Raw genomic sequence first — 21,083 nt, 5'->3', positions numbered from 1 at the left:
AATTCTGGACGTCTGTTCTCAACAGCCAAAATACGCGTTTTCTGTGAAGGAGTATTCAGTGGATGACACAAAAAAGTCTAGGTTAAGCTGACCTCAAGAGACACATGTATGTTTTAAAAGTTCGCTTTTGGGTCACACTTCTGTTGTGTGAGGCTACAAAGCTAAGCTGGGCATTTCAGAGCACAGAAGATTCTGTATGGCTTGTGTACACGGACCTAATTCACCATATAATAGTTCTTTTTTCCATTTGGTGCCTTGTAGCAATTGCTTTCATTTCATAGCACATCCTCATTTACAGAGAAACAGCCAACAGACTTTCAGATTTATGCCATTATTTGCTTCTTCACCTTGAACTCCAACTAAATTCTGCTACACTTTTGTAAGGCAAGTGCCAACTGGTGGCTGTATGCCAGATGCAAAGGCTTCCCAGTTTCCCTCCGCTAGCTCTCTCGGGTTCAGGGAATCACAGATTCCTGCTAGAGGGCTTAAATGTGGTGCTTACACAGCCCCTCCCCACCCCCCCACCCCCCGCCAGCTGTTCCTTTCTAACTTGGAAATTCAATTTTGGAACGGAGACAATTACAACCTCAGGAAATCAGAAACTTCCCTTTAAGGGGGAGTGGCAAAAAAAGGGAGGAAAATATCTTCCATAAATGATCCAACTCAGCCCTAACCCTAATCAACCTTCAGCCCTAACCTAATCAACATTCATTAATTCAACAAATATTTATCGATTGCCTACAAGGTGCTGGGTGCTGGAGATACAATGGTCCCAGACTCTGGTTCACTCTTTGTATTGGGCCTGATCTAGATGTGTAGTAGCCAATATAATAATCACAGTAGCTCCAGGAGGTGCTGAACACTTTACTGTTAGCACGTACTCTGTGGAGGCATGAAGTAGTTGGGTTTCTACCATGTGCCAGGTACCATCGTATTTCCCTGATTCTAAGGCTCATTTTTAATCACATTTTTGCATCTCTGAAATCAGAATGCATCTTATACTTGTCATGATAATATTGAGGTGGTCCGGGTCTACTTCTTGCCAAAAATACAAGAATGAAATGATAAATGCTAAGAGGTTGTGTCATAGTTTAATTGGTAACATTTTCTCCCCCTCAGGGATGTGTCCAGTAAGACACTTCACATAACTGATGACGTATTTGAAGAAAAATTGTATGCATGTATCATTTCAGTGAGCACTTGAAACATCCTCACAAATTAGGAATTATCCCCATTTTTTGGATGAGGAAACTAAGGCATGGGGAGATGAAATAGCAAACCCACGGTCATGTGACTTTTATGTATAAAATTTAGAATTTGGACCCAGGTCTTTCTGATACCAAAGCCCACAAGAGCTTTCTATTACATCAAGCTGATTCTTGTCTAACCACCAAGGCAAGGCAAGAACCTCTGCAACTGTGTCGAGGATAAAATGTAGACTGAAATAATACTTGCCTATGGTACATTCTGTGGGGCAGTTCTACTCTGTCCTATAGGGTCGCTATGAATCATAATCGACTCGACGGCACTGGGTTATGGTACATTAGAAGCTGTACCCAGAACCCTAAATCATGAAAACCTGTGATCCACTGTTGCTGACTCGATTCCTACTCATAGTGACCCTATAGGACAGAGTAGAACTGCCCCACAGGGTTTCCAACAAATGCTGGAGGATTCAAACTACCGACCTTTGGTCAGCAGTCGAGCTCTTAACCACGGTGCCACCAGGGCTCCAAATCATGAATCATACACAAATAAACCAACAAATAAAATATTTAGGAAACTAGGCGTTTAAAAGCTTCCTGTCCCTAGGTGGCACAAATATTTACATGCTCAACTACTAAATGAAAGGTTGGCAGGTCAAACGCACCAAGAGGTTTCTTGGAAGAAAGGCTCGGTGATCTACTTCCAAAAATCAGCCATCGAAAACCCTATGGAGCAAAGTTCTGCTTGGACACACAAGGGGTCACGATGAGTTGAAAACACATTGATGGCAACTGACCGGTAGGTGGGTTTTTTTGGGGGGGGGTGGTGGTGAGAGTGGGAAAAAAAAAGCCTGGTCAATACCCTTAGGGGTTCCATCAAATAAATAGAGTGTGTGGAGCGGGACAATGATGTCCCTGCATCCTATTGGTGCTTCTGGACTGAAAACTGCTAAAGACATCATTGTCACAAAGAGAGTTCAGGACAAAGACCTTAGTGCTGATTCAAGTGGGACAGAGGTGGTGAGCACTCTACACTCAACACATACTCTGTGGAGCCAAAAAGTGCTGGGTCCTTAGGTGATATGATTCCTTCCTACCTGTGTCACGGTTCTTAAGCAGCAAGGGGCCGCCATACTTGCTCGCTACCTTCTGGTCCTGCATTAAGATGCACTACAAAGTCAGGACTAGGAGTTGCTTCCTCTTTCTCATTCACCGTCCTTGCCTGTTGGAGTCCCTGAATGGTACAAACAGTTAAAACACCCCCACTAACTGAAGGATTGGAGGTTCGAGTCCACCCAGAGGTATCTCGGAAGAAAACCCTGGTAATCTACTTCAGAAAACTCAGCCATTGAACACGCTGTGGAGCGCGGTTCTAATATGACATGCATGGGAACACGTGAGTTGGGATCAACCCGGAGGTAGCTGAAGAGTGCGTAATGTTATGGTGAAAAAGCCCTCTACCGGTTGACTACCTTGACTTCTGACAGGTGTCTTTTTTTTTTTGGTCCTTTAAGTAAGAGTTTCCAAATCAGGCCAGTCTCTCATATGAAAACTTATACATACCTGGCTGTGTACTCCTAGCTGCTCTCCCCCTAACGAGACAGAACACTCCTTCACTCCACCCTGTATTCCCATGTCCATTCAGCCAGCTTCTGACGTCCTCTGCCTTCTCATCTCCCCTCCAGACAGGTGCTGCCCACATAGTTGCATGTATCTACTTGATTTAAGAAGCTCATTCCTCACCAGTATCATTTTCTGTCTTATAGTCCAGTCCAATCCCTATCTGAAGAGTTGGCTTCAGGAATGGTTCCAGTCTTAGGCTAACAAAGGGTCCAGGGACCATGACCTACTGGGTCCCTCTAGTCTCAGTCAGACCATTAAGTCTCTGACAGGTGTCTTGAGCAAGAAAGCTTAACTAATGAGCAGCTCAAAAGCGTTTTAAGTCCCTCAAGCTCAAAATCGACACGACAGAAATGGGTTTGGGTTCGGTTTTGGTTAACTGGCACAAATACATTTTTAAAGAAATCATATTCTTTTCTGAAGCAGAAGAACTCAAATATTGCCATGTGGCTACTAGGTGATGGAGACCTAGCTAATGGATTAATTTTCTTTCACTAAATCAATAAAAAAAATCAATAGACCCTGTGAAATCAGGTGTACAGTTGTGAACTGGCAAGTCCGTGGCCAAAGACTCACCAGTGGGTAAGCACTGACATGACTTTATTACCAGGTATGAACACATTAGCATATCTGTTAGATAAGGAGTCTGCTCTAACATCCAAACAGATAAGGTAACTGGGTCCCCTGGCTTATTTGTGGGCAGCTCTCTTGTCCTGTGTGTGAGGCTAACTGCAAAGTTTGACCATCTGGGGCCGGGGAGTTGCATAATAAGGTTATTTTCTGAACTGTCAAGATTTAATCATGAACATTTTGCCCTTTAAACAACAGGGGGGAAATACATCATTTGGAATGCATACAGGAGAGTGAGCTTTACCATTTCTCTGGACAGCCCAGCAAATTCCTGGGTGGTACAAATACTTAATGGGCTCGGCTGCTAACCAAAATGTTGGAAGTTTGAGTCTACCCGGAGGTGCCTCAGAAGAAAGCCCTGGAGATCTACTTCTGAAAAAATCAGCCATTGAAAACCCTATGGGGCATAGTTCTACTCTGACACACCTGGGGTCATCATGAGTCAGAATCGACTCAAAAGCAACTAGTTTGGTGTTTGATTTGGTTTGGAAAGTCCATGAGCAGTGAGCTTGAATGAGAGGGCCAACATTTTTTTCCGAGGCTGCAGGTAAGTGTACCGTTCTCATCATTTCCTGTCATTTTCTTTATATTTTCCCCAAACCTGCTCCGCTGAGCAAGACGGGAATACACAAACTAGCAGCCGAGATCGCAGGATTCGTCAGTATGAGTCTCAACATATCAATTTTCAAGTACAGCAACTTTAAACACATTGTAGGCTTTTAGTTTCCATAGAAAATAATCTCTCATTGTTTTCAAAAGAAACTGAAAGCACCCCAAATTACCACACTTTTAACATGCTGACATGTTGATGGCTCGCGTTCTTCCCAGATCAAAGTCAGAGCGGTAGAAGACAGCGTTCAGCAGCTTGCTTAAAACATAGTATTTCATATTTGGCAGGAATTACTGTAGTAAAAAAAGACAAGGTGACTTTCATAAATGTGTGTGTGTGTGTATACATGTATTTTAGTTTGGCAGAGATCTGAAGAGCTAAAAACTAATTTAGGATGACATAAATGCTCTTATCTTTCTACGCTCACCCCCACCCCAATCGCGTGAAGAGTTTTTGACAGAAGCTCAACGCACGTTACATATTGTTTCTAACTCAGGGGCGACAGTCTGAGGCCGGTGTCATGCTGAACAGAGTGTTGACTCTCAAATTAGAATTTCTAGGGTTATCTGGATTTAGCAAATGCACACGGGAAGCATCTTTCTTCCTTGATGTGTGAACATTCTATGCCCTTAAGGAACCCAGATCTACCCTGGAGTCGCTGGGTGGTATAAATGGCTAATGTACTCGGCTGCTAACCGTAAAGTTGGAGGTTTGAGTCCGCTCAGAGGTGTCTAGGAAGAAAGGCTTGGAATTTACTTCCGAAAATCAGTAATTGAAAACCCTGAGGAGCACAGTTCTTCTGTGACACACACGGGGTTGCCATGAGTCCCAGTCAACTCCCTGGCAACTGGTTCTAGAGCTGCTCGAACATGAACCTCCGACGAGAAAGCAATGATTGTTCAGTGACTGAGCAGTGTTACAACCTGTAGGACAGCTTAAAACAGAGAAGGCATCAGTCACTGAGTAATTTTTTAAAACCAGGCAACGATTTTGCAGAAGAATCCCCAGTAACCGACAGCTGAGGAAAAAAGCATGCAGCCAGTGAGATGACTCAGTAATTCTACTCCAGCAGTGGGCTGGGACACTGTTGGGAGCAGTCTAGTAAAGGCTACACTATTAGGATGGAGACCTTTACCCTGTAGGAAGTTTTTAACTACAGAGAAAGGGTGCTTGCTTTTCCTACTTCCTGGTTTGGGCCAGAAAGTCAGATGTAATTATTCATCATGAAAATGTCAATCACCTGTTTCATTTACTGTGGACATATGGTTGGACTCTTAGCCAGTTTGAAAGCAATTTTTTTTTTTTAATAAAGATGGCGACATGCTGAAAAGCTATTCCTAGGAAAAGAACATTAGTACAATCAAACCGGGGTTTTAAAACTACAGTGTGGGGGCCGTATCCAGTCTGCCACACCTTTTTTTGTATGGCACGTGAGCTGAGGAATCGTTTTACATTTTAATGTGTTGAAAAAAATCAAAAGAATAACATTTTGCCACATGTGAAAATTATATAAAATTCAACTTTCAGTGTTCATAATTTAAGCTTATTGGAGCTCAGCCACGCCTATTTATGTGCTATCTGTGGCTGCTTTTGCCTTTCAGTGGCAGAGCTGCATAGTTATGACAGAGTTCGTAGGGCCTGCAAAGCCAAAACTATTTATTATCTAGATCCTTACGGAAAAGCTTTGCTGATCCCTGTAACAGAAGATATTTGGGAAAACAGGAACATGAAGATAGGCTAGGAGACCCAGGAGGAGCTATGATATCTGTTTGCTATATTAGAAGATGATTGTTGTTAATGCCGGGTGCTGTCGAGGCGATTCTGATTCATAGTGACCCTAAGTGACAGAGTGGAACTGCCCCAATAGAGTTTTCTTGGCTGTAATCTTTACGGAATCGGATCGCCAGGTCTTTCTCCTGTAGAGCAGGTTTGAATCGCCAACCTTTTGGTTAGCAACCAAGTGCTTAACCGTTGTGCCACCAGAGCTCCTGCGGAAGATGACTAGGAACCAATTACTCTCTTGCTAACAAGGACAGGGCTTAGTGAGGGGAGCGATGTTAAAAAAAGGGATCATGGAAGTTTCAGACCAAAACCCGAAAACCAAACCTGTGGCTGTAGAGTTGATTCCAACTCATAGCAACAATATAGAACAGAGTAGAACTGCTCCCTAGGGTTTCCAAGGAGCAGCTGGTGGATTCGAACTGCCAACCGTTTGGTTAGCAGCCATAGCTCTTAACCACTGTGCCACCAGGGATTCATACAGCATTTAGAAAATCTGGCTGACTGCAATCTTGAAGAGAGAGGAGCCAAGGGAAGGGTGTTCGACTGAACATCAGGAGACCAAGGGCTTGGGCTTGGCCCTGCAACTAATCAGCTGAGTGACTTTAGACTCTCTGGGCCTTGGTGTTGACTCCTGCCAACTGATCCTAATATGTCAATTTTATTTTCTGCTGTGTTGTGTGTTGGAGACTGGGGGCATGGATCAAATTTAATAATTACATAAAAGTGTTTTAAATGGAAAAACTTACAATTCTAAGCAGGCATAAGGGTAATGCCAGTTATTCTATGTACACTGTTTAGATAAAACCACCACTCATCCATCAGTTTGTCATACTGTGGTGGCTTGTGTATTGTTAGGATGCTGGAAGCTATGCTACCTGTATTTCAAACACCAGCAGGGTCACCCATGGTGGACAGGTTTAAGCAGAGCTTCCAGACTAAGACAGACTAGGAAGAAAGGTCAGGTGATCTACGTCTGAAAATTAAAAAAAAAATTAGCCAGTGAAAACCCTATGGATCACAACAGAATATTGTCCAGTATAGTGCTGGAAGATAAGCCTCCTACGTTGGAAGGCACTCAAAATACACAGTAGCCTCAATGATGGACTCGAGCACACTAGTGATCATGAAGATGGTTCGAGACCGGGCAACGTTTCATTTTGTTGTACATAGGGTCGCCAGGAGTCAGAGCTGACTTGACAACGACTAACTACGTAACAAGTACATGTAGATTAAAAATGCGCGTTGGTTATAAAACAGGTAGGAAACGCAGGTTAGATGATTCAAAAACTTAGGGATATAAAGGGACGTGGCGTGCTGCAGGCAATGGATATACCTGAACTGTCCAAGGAAGAGATGAGACAACTTCCTGAGAAGAAAGCTTTCTTCATTTCACAGCCAAATTCTCCTAAACCGGTTTTCTCCAGGCACCACTCAGGCCAGGGCTGAGTGCTGCACAAAGTGGTCCCCTAGTGGTCTAAAAGAGTTCAGGCAGCTTTTCCGAGTAATTTATTCCAGGATGTGGTTCATGCACTGGGAGAATTTGGCAGGATTAGGGAAGATTTGGTTGAAGACTGTCATAAAAGATCTCAGACCTCAGTTGTATGAGCAGGAACTGGGGGGTCATTTTTGAGTTGGTAAAGGCCCACACCTTCCAATGTGTACCAGGGATGTCATCACTGTGCTTTTACACCCAACCACATGCTGGATCTGTGGAAGAGCTTGTCATGGGGCTGAACTATTCTAAATTGCTCATTTCTGGAAAGCCTTCTCTTGATGGGTTTGAACGTGCAAGGGAGATAATTTGACCTGTGTGCCAGAGTTCCTAGCAGGCCTGAACCCAGGGTCCATCCAGAAAGGTCCCAGGGCTGATGCTTCAATTTCAGGACCTGTCATGTTCTCATTGAACTCAGAGTCATGGGTGAGCCAGAGTGGGCTTGGGTTTTCAAAGCTGCCATCCCCTTAGCAGGAGGACGCTGGATTTCAAGTTGCCCTTCTGTCCTTCCCTAATGGTTTGTTTTCTAGGTAGGCACAATTCCTCCTTGCTCTCAACAGCACTTTCCTCTATGTTTGTAATACACTGTTTATGCCCCTGCAGCTCTATAATTGATAATATACTGCTTTTCATCTTCAAAGTGATTTATACACATTAATTAATCCTCACCATTCTTCAGAGTTTCTGCGAGTAAATAATCATCATGCCCCCATTTTAAACTTAGGAAACCAAGGCCCAGGAGGCAAGTGGCTTTGCCATGGCTAAGGAGAAAGGAGACATTGGGGCCAAGGTCACCACTCAAGATCCTGGCCTCTCACCAAGCTTCCCGACCTCACCACTGTCTCTGGAGAGGAGCCGAGGGTGGCTCTGCGGCTCTATACTCTTTACCATTATTGCTGAGGAAATTGGCCCGTTACATCACTCATTTTGAGTCATAACCTATTCTTCAATACTCCTGGGTCAAAGCATAATCTTACCTAAAGCATACATAATAGGAAATGATGGATTATAAACTAATAAACCTTCCTAAGATGCTCAGGTCCAGCTTCCAGTAGCCTCCAGACTGAGGATAAATATGTTTCCTAATCCATCATTTACAAGTTACACACCCGATTAAAACATTAAACTCTCACTATACGGTTTCCCATTTATATGATCGCCCTTACAGAAAGCTATTATATTTTAACTATCAAGCTCAATAAATCAGGCAGTAGCCATCTATCTCTCTCCCGCAGGTGGAGTCGGAGGCACACTGGGGACACAATTGGCAGAAGCAGGTAGTGCCTCAATTTCTGTATCTGGGCTCCCCATGGTGCCCACCAGCCCAGCAGAACATTAAACCTGAGAAGTGAGCACATGGATCCTTTTTGAAGTTTCTGACACAAAGCCAAATCACCAAAGACCCTGAAGGCACATCCAATTTGCTTCCACCAAGCCCCCAAACAGCTACCTGAGGAATCACACAAAACTACCTCTAACAACACAAAAGAGCCTACACAAGTCACTGAGGGGTGCCACAGATGCCCTTAACCCTGCTCCCCCAAGCCAGTCCATTACTCTATCATTCATCAAGAGGTAAGTTAGAGCCAGGCATTATTTTAATATCGGGGTCTCTATATAAAGCTGGGGAAACCCTGGCATAGTGGTTAAGTGCTACATCTGCTAACCAAAAGATTGGCAGTTTGAATCTACCAGGCGTTTCTTGGAAATCCTATGGAACTGTTCTACACCGTCCTATAGGGTCGTTATGAGTCGGAATCAACTCAATGGCAATGGGTTTAGTTTTTTTTTTTTTTAACAAAGCTGGGGTTTAAAGCACAAAGGATTTTGCAAAGCCCCAGCCAGATAAACATGGCGCCTTTCCCTGGCGCGTCAGTTTTCTCGGTTTTGGAGGACATTCCTGGGAAATGTAACTAGTAATGAATATAAAAGCTTATTTTTCCATATTAAGCATAGATATGGGAGAGAGCAGAAAATTCACGTCAATTTTTGACTTGTCATGATTTGCTTTGGGCTAGGCTCCGGATCTCTGGGGGTGCAGAGACACTTTCCTCCGGCATCAAGCCAGCTTAGGTAGAAAGGTTTGGAATTACCGGACCAATTATTTCTCTGATAAGCATCATGCCGACTGGGTTGCCTGAAGATAAAGGAAGTATGGAAGCCAACACGCTGAGGGAGAAGGGAAGGCTTGTGCTAAGGGACAAAATCAGCATGATCAGGATTGCATGGTTTGTTTTCTCTGAAATGGGTGGGATTTTAGCATAAGGTTGAGAGCTGTTTCAGAGTTAGCCTCCTTTTGCCAGTGTTTTGTAGATTGACATCAAATGGCACAAACTGAACTGAGGAGGCTTGTCATGGTTGTCCTCAAGCCAAGCCAGAACTATCAAGTGTTTCAAATAAACTTTAACAAACCTCACTGTGGCCTGGCCTCATCCTGGGCCAGGAGGTCTGCCATTGGCAGGCTCGGTTGACAGAGAGGCAGGACCAGAGCTCCTTGTTGGGGCCAGGAGCTGCAAGCGAGGTTTGGGTCCAGCCCAGAATGCTGGTATGCCTATGGCATCCTGCCCCCGAGCTCTCAGCATCATTTGCTTTCCATGGTTACATGGCTACACCCCACGGGTGCAAACCAACATCGTTGGCATGGGAAGAAATGTATCCTAACAACTTCACCAAGCTGCTACCGTAAGTCATCCCTGAGTCATTAGGAGCACAGCTGGCATGGGAGAGAGACCTGAGGCTGAATCGGTAGCATATGGTGAGATGTGCATTGAGGCTAAAGGAACAGAGACAAAGGAAGGATGTGGGCAAGATCAAATGTATTTGGGCAATTTGATTCCACATAAGCCCGGTTGTAGGCTCTGGCTTCTCAATCCCGCCATGCTTCTGTTCCACGGCTCTGACAATCAGCTAGCTACTTTGGCTTTCCCTCAAATCAAGACAATCCCAGGCATGCCAATCACTCTCCTTCTTGTATTTGGTTTTTGGCTAAAGTTACCCAATGTTGCCTGGGTTTCAGAGCATACACATGGGTTAAAATGCAATGATGAAAGGGAGCAGAAGGCTACTTTGGGAGTGAGGGATAGGTTCACAGGCACGACAATTCTCAGCTCATCACCAGGAAGGGATCCAGTAAGGATGTTTAATTTCAGTTCTGATAAATATCATTTAGAACCCTGAAGGAGAAACTCATCAGCTTTAAATGGATTTCAGGAGGAAAAAATCACTCCCATCCATCACTCATTATTACTTCTTCCAGGAGCCAAGAAGCAAATTGTACAGACAGCCAAGTGCCTCTACATTCTCAAGTCCATGCCCTTGCCCCATCTCCTGATGACCTGGGTTGGCAAGCAGGTTGCGCTGACTTACCTATGAAATACGCCAGCAGAACAGCCAAGAGGAGGGCGGCGGCAATGGCAGACAGGGCGGCACATTTCCAGCTGCAGTATTTGGAAGGTTTCTTCAGCTTGAAGGCCTTCCTGGAGAAGGTGTTCCTGGGCAGGAGGCGGGGCGGTGGTGTATAAACCGTTCCTGAGGTCAAAGGGTATCCTGGAGAAGAGCTGCTGAACAGAGGAGTGCTTCCCGAGGAGGTCTTAAAGAGAAAGTGCCTGCCAGGAAGAAGGGAGAGGGTCAGAGTGGCTGTGGTGGCTAAGGAGAAACATCTTGTTGGGATTTTTCCCACTCTGATTCATATAGTCCTAGTATAGTCCTGGAAACCCTGGTGGTGTAGTGGTTAAGAACTACAGCTGCTAAACAAAAGATCGGCAGTTTGAATCCACCAGGTGCTCCTTGGAAACTCTATGGGGGAGTTCTACCCTGTCCTATAGGGTCGCTATGAGTTGGAATCAACTGGATGGCAACAGGTTTGGGGTTTTTTTTTTTTTTTTTTTGGTGGTGTAGTCCTGGTGGCATAGTGGTTAAGCGTTTGTCTGCTAACCAAAAGATTGGCAGTTTGAACCTACCAGCCACTCCTTGGAGACCCTATGGGGCAGTTCTACTATCTCTTACAGGGTTGCTATGAGTTGGACTCAACTCGATGGCAATGGTTTTTTGGTTTAGTATAGTCCTAAGGAGCCCTGATGGTGCAGTGGTTAAGCACTAGGCTGCTAAACAAAAGGCTGGTGGTTTGAAACTAACCAGTGACTCCATGGGAGAAGATCTGGTGATCTGTTTCCATAAAGATTACAGCCAAGAAAACCCTATGGGCAGTTCTACTCTATCACATAGGGTTGCTATGAGTCAGAACTGTCTCAATGGTACCCAAAAAACAACAGTATAGTCATAGGAGTCCCTGGGTGGTGCAGACCGTTAGCACTCAGCTACTAACACAAGGTTGGCAATTCGAATCCACCCAGCAGCACTGTGGAAGACAGCCCTGGTGATCTACTTCTGTAAGATTGCAGCTATTGAAAAGCATATGGAGCACGGATCTCCTGTGAAACATGTGGGGTCACCGTCAGTTGGAATCAACTCAAAGGAAACAGTTTTTTTTTTTTTTTTTTTGATTAGTATAGTCCTAGGGGTCCCTGAGTGGCATGAATAGTTAAGCACTTGGCTACTAACCAAAATGTTGGCTGAATTCACTCAGAGGCTCCTTGGAAGAAAGGCCTGCTGATCTACTTCTGATAGATCACAGCCGCTGAAAACCCTATGTCGCCCAGAGTCAGAATAGACTCAATGGCAACTGGTTTGTTTTTTTCTTTTGAGGGGGTGGGTTTAGTACAGTCCTAGTTAACTAGCCCTAGACTGTGTACGTTGGAGGGGTAAACATTAATTCCATACACTTGTAGTCGTAGACTTTCACGTATCCATCTAGATTTTACTCCTCACAACAACCTTGCAAAGTAGTCAAAGAAAATATGGAAATTGGATTACTGCAAATCACTCAGAGAGGATGACTATGATGATGATGATGATGATACGCATGTATGGTTGTTGCTGTTGTCAGCTGCTGTCAAGTTGGTCCCTGACCCCATGCACAAGGGTACAAAATACTGCCTGGTCCTGCACCACGCCTGTGATCAGATACAGAATGGACTGTTTGGATCCATAGTGTTTTCATTAGCTGATTTTTAGAAGTAATCAATCACCAGGTCTTCCTAGTCTGTCTCAGTCTGGAAGCTTCCCTAAAACCTGCTCAGCATCACAGCGACATGCAAGCCTCCACTGACAGATGGCTGGTTGCCGTGCATGAGGTGCACTGGCCGGGAATCGAACCTGGGTCTTCTGTATGAACCACCACTCCATTAGATACCTACTGTGTTAAAGAAACTTGAAATATGTTGTCACAACTATTTATGAACTAAGAATTATTTTAATACCCCCCCATTTTAGATATGAGGAATCAGGCTTGGAGAAGTCAAGTAACTGCCCAAGGACTTAAACCCAGAGGTCTGTGTATCACGGAAATCTGTGCTCTTCAGTGTTACCTTAAACGGTCTCTTTGGATCCCTGTGCTGTTTTAACTTCTCCACCCTACTTCCTGTTCTGAGTTGGCCTCTCTAGGTCATGTGATTATGGTTATTTCTTTGGAAACATCTTTGCCTACCAATTGAACAAGGTGCCCTTAGTAGCCACAGTTATGGTGTGAAAACAGGGTAATAGGGTCTACCACTGACACCTAAAGGAGCCCTGGTGGCGCAGGGGTGCGTGTACTTTGCTGCTAACTGAAAGTTGATGGTTCGAACACACCAGCTGCTCTACAGGAGAACGGTGTGGCAGTCTGCTTCCATAAAGATTTACAGCCTTGGAGAGCCCATGGGGCAGTTCTACTCTGTTCTATAGCGTCACTATGAGCCGGAATTGACTTGACAGCAGTGGGTTTGGGTTTACACCTAAGAGAATGTAACCTTCCTTAGGGATCAGGAGACTGTCACCCCAAGGACATTCCAAGGGACAATCAATTCTCTTTCTGACAATATCTTCTCTCTTATATGTGCTATTTATGATTTCAAATATGACTTGCCACATCTTGTTGAAAACAATGACTTGTCTTCAGGAAATGTGTAGCACTTCTTCTTTAGAGGATCTTAAGGTGAGGGCTAGGTATAGTTTAGAGTCTGAGAAGCCAGAGGCCAGGGGCTGCGTCATGTTTTATACTTTGTTCATCTTGATTTTCCAGTACCCAACAACTCAAAGCCTCACGTGCGAGGGGGCTTTAGTGAATGAACAAAGAAATGAATGCACGAATGAGTGGAGCTCCCTACCATCCTAAAATTTAAAAATGTTTTATAGGTGTCTCCTTTCTCTTCCGGTCTTCAGTAGGTGGAACTACTTCGATCACCTACAATGTGTCAATTACAGTGCTAAATGTATTACTTGCAACTAGAACTTGTATCAACTCTATGAAGTTGGTAGGATTATTACTCCTGCTTTACAGATGAGAAAAGTGGAGCCTGGAATTAGCGAACAGGATTTCTGCAACTAAAATCCCACCTGCCTGACTCTAAAATCTCTGTCCGTACCTGCTACACCGCACTGCCCTGCTTCCGGAGCTTCACAGGCTTTCTCGGGGGAATTCTGAGGTGAGACCACCATCAGGGCAAATATTTGGGTGTTGGTTGCTTTTTAATAAAAACTTTAAAGTATTTTCATCCTCGACAAAAACCAAATGAGCCCAATATGACCAACAATCATGTCAGAAAATGAGTATCTCATGAGCGAATTATTTAAGAGAGCTAAAATTAAAATAAACAACTGTTATTTAAACTTTATTCATATTATAAGCATGTTCAATGATCTGAATAAAGCCAAGAAGTTTGATTCTATGAATTCGGCTTTGTATTCCTTGTCCAATAGCTCTCTTTTAAATGCTCTGGATTAAAATAGTCCTTTGGAAGATGGGGTAAGCCTAGCGTTAAAAAGAAGCTTTTTGGAGCAAAGATACTCCTAAATTAGAGTCCTGGCAGTGCCATTCCTGCACAAGTAAGCCCACCTAAGTTACCCAATGCTGCTCTGGGAGCCTCTGTCTCCACATCTGTACAATGGGTTAATGGGAGCACAGGTGCCTCATCTCTCCTTGCTGTGAGGATTACCTAGGGTCACATAGAAAGAGCTCCTAACCAAAGGTGTGTGTCATAGTGAGTGCTCACTACACTATGAATAGGTTTCATTATTAACTCTTCAGAGCAACATAAGGAATCCGAAACATGAGTTTCAATTTAAGCTTGACAAATGTCAAATAAACACCTGAAAAATTCTCCAAATCATGAAATAATAGTCAACTGCCTGTAATTAAGCGACAGCATACCAGAAAGCCAAGGTATTAGAAAGCTCTGCAATATGATTTAGAGCTATTTAAAATTTATCTTATGGACAATTCACCAAGAGTGGGTAGTGAAAATAGCAAATCAAACCAAAACAAAGGAATATAAAGACATTGCAAGGAGCCACTAACCCACTAACTAGTAAGTGCTTAAAAATATGCAAAAACTAGTTCTTGCTCTTCAGCTTTGCTACCTATTGCCATGGCTTCAGCCATCGGTGATCCGTCTGAAGTCCCCGGATCGCCATTTCTAGCCTGACTTCTTCCTTGAGCTCCACGCTCACATTCCTATTGTGTATTGGACATTGTGCATCTCTAGCAAGACATTATTTTACTTCCTTCCCCAAATACACTCCAGAACTCCTATCTACCCCTATCACCTGCCTAAGGAACTGTAGCGCTGTGCTCACCTCTTCCTTTTCTCTCACCTTCTCTCATCCAATAGGTCAATGAATCCCATCAGTTGTATCTCTGAAACTCACTCCCCCCAATTCTCCCCTCAGCTCTCCTTCTATTTTTCTTCCCAACCACACATGCCATCAGGCGTTGGCTTCCAAACCCCTAGTGATCCTCCACTGCCTAAAAGAGAAAACCTAAATCTCAGTGTGGGGCAGGCTCTTTACAACTACTACCCACCTTTATTATTCTCATTTTCCAAGTTTGCCCTCCCCGGCTCCTATGCACGCTATGCTTTGACCACACCAAAAGACACGTCATCTTTCTTTAACAAGCCTATTCATGTTGCCATGTCTTTGTAAATGCCGGGAAATGCTCCCAGAGTGGCTTTTCCCGTCTTCTTCATCCACCCCAGTACCTCCAACTCCTACTCACTTTCCAACCGCCCCCCCGGGAAACCTATCCCAACATCATCTTCATCACTTTATACACTGGAGAATCTATTTACACACTTTGTAAAATGTATTGCATGTATGCATGTGCGTATGTGTGTGTGTATGTGTTTGTACCTGTGTGTTTGTGAGTCTGCCCCAAACCAGGCTGCAAACGTCCTAACACTTGATACTGGTAGCTATTACTCTGGTATCTCTAGAACCCAGGCCAGTGCCTGGCCACCAGTCATACCTGTAGACAGAGTAAATAAATTGAAAACAGCAATGTTTCAGCAACTTGAGAGAAATCACAAGATGATGAGGAAGCTTAATTGGCTTTAAAGTTATTTTTAATACACTCATATACTTAAAAGAAAAATAGGAAAATAAGATTATTATCTCATTATAGGATTGCTTCACTAGATCCTAAAATTGCCCCCTTGACAGTTCAGTCTATCTTCCATGCTTCCTTCTATAAAGGAAGTCAGATCGTGTCACTCAGCTTCTAATTAACCTCTTTCCCCCAACCCCCAAAGCTTCTAATAACACAACAAAATTATCCTCCCCATGGCCTACACTACCCTGCATGATCTGGTCTTTGGCACCTCTCCAACTGGATCTTCTACCACTCTTATTTCCCCCACCCCACCCCTCACATTGTCCTTTCACTGTTTCTTATCACATTTTTTTTTTTATATCACATATCACTTCCAACACATTCCTGCCTCAGGGCCTTTGCACTTGCTATTCCTTCAGCCTAGAATACCTGCATGGTTTGCTCCTTTACATCATTCAACTTTGCTCCAATGTCACTTTCTCAGAAAAGTCTTCCTTGGCCCCCTAACTAATACAGCACCTCTTTTTCTACTCACTCTCTATCCTGTGGATACTGCTTTATTTTTCTTCATTGTATAGGTATTTCTGAACTTACTCATTGTCTGTATCCACCATTAGAATTAAATTTCTATGAAGTTCAAAATAATCAGGTAGTAGTCTGATTTTCTCAGCATTATATGCTTAGCATCTAGAATATAACTTGGCACATAACCCATTGCCGTTGAGTCGATTCTGACTCATAGTGACTCTATAGGACAGAGTAGAACCGCCCCATAGGGTTTCCAAGGAGTAGCTGATGATTTGAACTGCCAACCTTTTGGTTAGCAGCTGAACGCTTAACCCCTGCGGCACTAAACAAATCTTTGTTAAATGAACAACCTGTGACCTCTTCCATGGCCAAAATAACAAATGCTAAAAGGACAGTACTGTTAACACATTTCATTTTTTTTAAAGTAGGGTTCTTTTGTCATGCTGACTGCTGCTTTCCAAAGAGATTTACAAGTTTGCATTATGTTCATACAGGCAAGTGTTGTCTATACCCACAGGCCAGATCCTTCCGTGGTGAAAACAACCTGAATGCTTTTTGGCATGGAGTTAACCCTTACAGGACGTATCTCTTAGACCATGCATTGGCAGTGTAGTATTTGTGATAATGACAGCTAAATAAAGCTCATTTAGTTTTTGTGTCCCTTTTTTGTAATTTCTGGTGCTTAAATTTATCAAACCAAAATACCAAAGGTAGGTAGAATCTTGTTCCTCCCATAATACAGCTACACCTTGGTGTTACTAACCTTTAGAAGATTAAATCCAGCAAACACACAAACAAAAGAAACACTCTAGAAGTGATCTACACCTTGTCTCCAAAAATACCTGCTTTGGTATGACTGGAGTCCCTGAGTGGTGCAAACGGTTAACATGCTCTGCTGCTAACCCAAAGGTCAGAAGGTTGAGTCCACCCAGAAGCATCTCAGAAGAAAGACCTACAATCTACTGCCACAAAAATCAGCCACTAAAAACCCTATGGAGCACAGTTCCACTCTGACAGACATGGGTCTCCATAAGTCAGCGATAACTCAAGGGCAACTGGTTTTAGTACCATTGAATGGCTCTGTTAGAAAGGTGTGATTCCTGGGCTCCATCGAGACCTGTTGAGTCACAGTCTCTGCACATGGGTCTGGGAGTGCAGAATTTAAGAAGCTCCCCAGGTGATTCTCATGTATGTTAAAGTCTAAGAAACTCTACCCTAGCTGTTTTTACACCTTTCAAATGTATCTGACTTACAGAGAATGCATTAGATTGTTAGTAGAGATATTTTTTAAAATGCAAGCTTTGAATGCTGATGTCTTTAGTGGTATCATGAAGTCTACAACTTACTTTCAAATGATCCAGCAAAAAAAAGAAAAAGAAAAAAAAAAAAAACCCAATATCAATATAGATAGATAGGTAAGGCAAATGTGGTAAAATGATCCTAACCCCCCCCCCAAAAAAACCCATAGCAGTTATTAAAATGACGTGGTTACCCCTACATTATACTATTCTTCCAAGCTTTCTGTATGTTTGAACATTTTCTCAACAAAAAGTTGAAAAAATACAAGCTTTTATTCACCCAAAGATTTCAGTCTCATGCTGCAAGAAATAAGTAAGTAAATAAATAAAATGAAGCAGGACTCACGAGGTAAAGGTCAGGCCAAATGGTCACAAGGAGGACCAACAAGGCTTAGAAGACTTCTCTTGATTTTCCCCTGACCTGGCTGTTAAGACGGCTTTTCCCCTCAGGGGCCAGCTCAGTGTGTTCCCATGAATCATTTTTGATGCCCCAAGTGAACTTCTTCCCAGCGGTCGGTCATGGAAGTAGCTCTGCTCAGGACTCCAGGCATCAGCAAAAATGTGTAGTTTCCAAACACACTTGACATTTTTCAAGCACAACTCAATTGCTCTCAGAATTGGCCACTCGTGCCTCTGAAGGGAAAGGCAAATGAGAGGCCCCCAAAGTGCTGTCCTTGGAGTCTGCTAACACTCAAAGGGGTAGGAAAAACCAGTCCTTGATGCTGTAGAAAAAAACAAGAGCTTCAGTGCTTATTTCCCTTCCAGCCATGTGGATGATAGGGGCTTCTGTCTCGGCCCCAGCATCCTGCCTGGCATGGGTGAGGGGCTGAAAGAAGGGCTGTTGATTGAAAAGCAAGTCCAGGGAAGGATTTCTTAAGAATCCAGAGATCATCACTTCACCCTAAACTATCCATCATTTTGGTAAATGTCACCACTTTTCCTCGTGTGAAAACAAAACCATTTAATAGAAACTGAGAACTGTGTGCCTAACAGCCACTCTCCCATGCACTTTACATGACAGCAAAGACATGGATTTAAGGCAGAATCTTGGCAAACCAGACTTCTGCTTCAAATTGGCTTAGAAATTAAGGACACACACTTTCTTTGATTAAACAATTATGGGATGAATAGATCCATCCCATGGTTGTTTACCATACACACAACAACATCTAAAATATTTCTTCTATTTCTACATGTGTTCTTCAGTACACTGATTACATTTTTCAAGTTGTGCAACCATTCTAACATTCTTTTTCCAAATTATCCCACCACCATTAAGGTATCTTCGATGCATCCTAAACAAAAACCCCCTCCTTCTCCCTCTCTACCAAACCAGGTAACCACAAATTACCTTTGGGTTCTATATATTTGTTTATTTCATGGAAGTGATACCATACTATATTTGTCCTTTCATGCGTGACTTATTTTGCTCAGCATAACGTCCTCAAGGTTCATCCATGTTGTGGCATGCATCAGGATCTCATTCTTCTTTATGGTGGAGTAACATTCCATTGTATTTATGTACCATATTTTGCTTATTCATTTATCAATTGATGGACATTTCGGTGGTTTTCACATTTTGGCTATTGTGAATAATGCTGCAATGAACACTGGTGTACATATATATGTTCACATCGCTGCTTGCAGGTGCCTTTTGTATCTACGTAAGACTGGAATTGATGGGTCATGTGTGGTACAGTGGTTAAGAGCTTGGCTGCTAACCAAAATGTCAGCAGTTCTAATCTACCAGCTGCTCCTTGGAAACCCTTTGGAGCAGCTCTACTCTGTCCTATGCGGTTGCTAAGTTACAGTTGACTCAATGGCAATGAGTTTGGTTTTGGCTTATAGGGTCACTATGAGACGATGGCTTATAGGGTCGCTATGAGATGATGGCTTCTAGGGTTGCTATGAGACGATGGCTTATAGGGTCACCATGAGACGAAATCAACTTGACAGCAATGGTTTTTTTTTTTTTTTTTGATTATGGTAGTTCTATACTCAGTTTTTTGAAGAACCACCAGATTGTTTTCCATGGTGGCATGGGAGATATTTTAAAGAAGCCTAACGAACAACGCCTACGTGGAAACTCAGTCGTTAGCCTCAAACCTTATCAAAGAAAGAAACAAACACATAAAATCCCTCAATGCCGAGTACCATTTTCAGCTTGCAACCAGTGGGGCCTTCGAGGCTGGCTCCCTATTTTCTGTTTGGGTTTATTCCCACAGGGAAATCCCAGCAGGGCTATGAAACAGAAATGTACTACACAAATAATTCTGCTGCCTCGACTCCAAAGGTCAAGTGTCTCTCTATGTCTTTCTATCTGTATCCCCACTATCTCATCACAGTGCACCATTGAGCTAACCAGGACCACTAATGACTAAGGATGCAGACACTTCGTTCTTGGCTCCTGAAGTCAGCTGCAGCAAACATTCTTCTTGCAACAGAGTAAAAGTATTCAATGGTCTCAATGTAGCACCGTGTGCAAAACAGCAGCTCTGGTTATCAGGAAAACCAGGTGCTCACTGTTGTTCTACCGAGAAAATTGACCTCTCCAGTAAACAAACTCACAGGTACTCAGAGTGGTGGATGAAAATATTGATACACAGCCCATTAATCCCTAATGGATTTTTAATATCATACATACAGTTGCTGAAATTTGATAAGAAGCCAGAGAAAGGATAGAGGCAGAAATACCCAGGGAGTCGGGGTGTGGTGATCACTGAGGGAAATCAGGTGTGTACCAGAAAACTCAAGATTTCATCTCATTTTACTGTCCCGGCCTTGCCCTTTGAAGCTTCAGGTTTATTGTCTCTGAAGGAGTACATTTAATACAGAGGCAGCCCATAAAGGGTACTGTAGCATGTCAAGTTACTGTAATTAGGTTTTCAGGAGTTATAATAAAACATTTAGCTGGAGAGAGGTTAAATAACCACCAGGCTGGCTGGTGTCATTATCATATTCCCCAATATGAGAAGGAATGGTGGTGGTAGGTGGCAACTTGGGAACTGATGGGTAGGTTCCTGAGAGAGACAGAGACAGAGACAGAGACAGAGGCACCGGGGGTGGAGGGAAAGAGAAAAGAGGACAAGAGAGAGAAGCATAAGGATGGCATGGAAAAAGAATGGGAGACAATGAGAAAAATGATGTTGGATACTGTACTGCTCGGCCACTCACTTGTGCTAACAAAACAGGGTATTCTTTTTCAGTGCTCTGTCTTTATTTTCCTGTTCTGCAGATGCTTAATGACACGTTATAGAAAATCAAGTGCATATATTTAAAAAAAAAATAAAGTGTAAGCCTTCTACACCCTTATCCTTGAGAGATAGATGGGTAAACATTGGATGTTTATAGTCAGATTGACTTTTTTCCTACACGTATACACTCCTTTATCATTATCAGAAGGTCCCAGAGTAATGCAGGCTGTTTGTGATCAGCGGCTACCTAAAGGTGTTTGTGATCAGTTGCTACCTAAAGGCTGGTGGTTCAAACCACT

At 43.2% G+C, this 21,083-nt stretch overlaps 1 protein-coding gene across 4 annotated transcripts in view; it reads right to left on the bottom strand.

Moving 5' to 3' along the window:
* TENM2 (teneurin transmembrane protein 2) overlaps positions 1-21,083 on the bottom strand; it is a 1,384,955-nt gene that overhangs the window by 289,163 nt on the left and 1,074,709 nt on the right. For all 4 annotated transcript variants that reach the window (XM_049874278.1, XM_049874280.1, XM_049874279.1 and 1 more), the window contains one exon: positions 10,706-10,944. In XM_049874278.1, coding sequence (XP_049730235.1) covers positions 10,706-10,944 — 239 coding nt within the window. The remainder of the gene's footprint in view (positions 1-10,705; positions 10,945-21,083) is intronic.

Source organism: Elephas maximus, chromosome 2 (genome assembly GCF_024166365.1).
Source record: "Elephas maximus indicus isolate mEleMax1 chromosome 2, mEleMax1 primary haplotype, whole genome shotgun sequence".
NCBI classification, from domain to species: domain Eukaryota; kingdom Metazoa; phylum Chordata; class Mammalia; order Proboscidea; family Elephantidae; genus Elephas; species Elephas maximus.
This window is presented reverse-complemented; position numbering and strand designations above follow the sequence as displayed.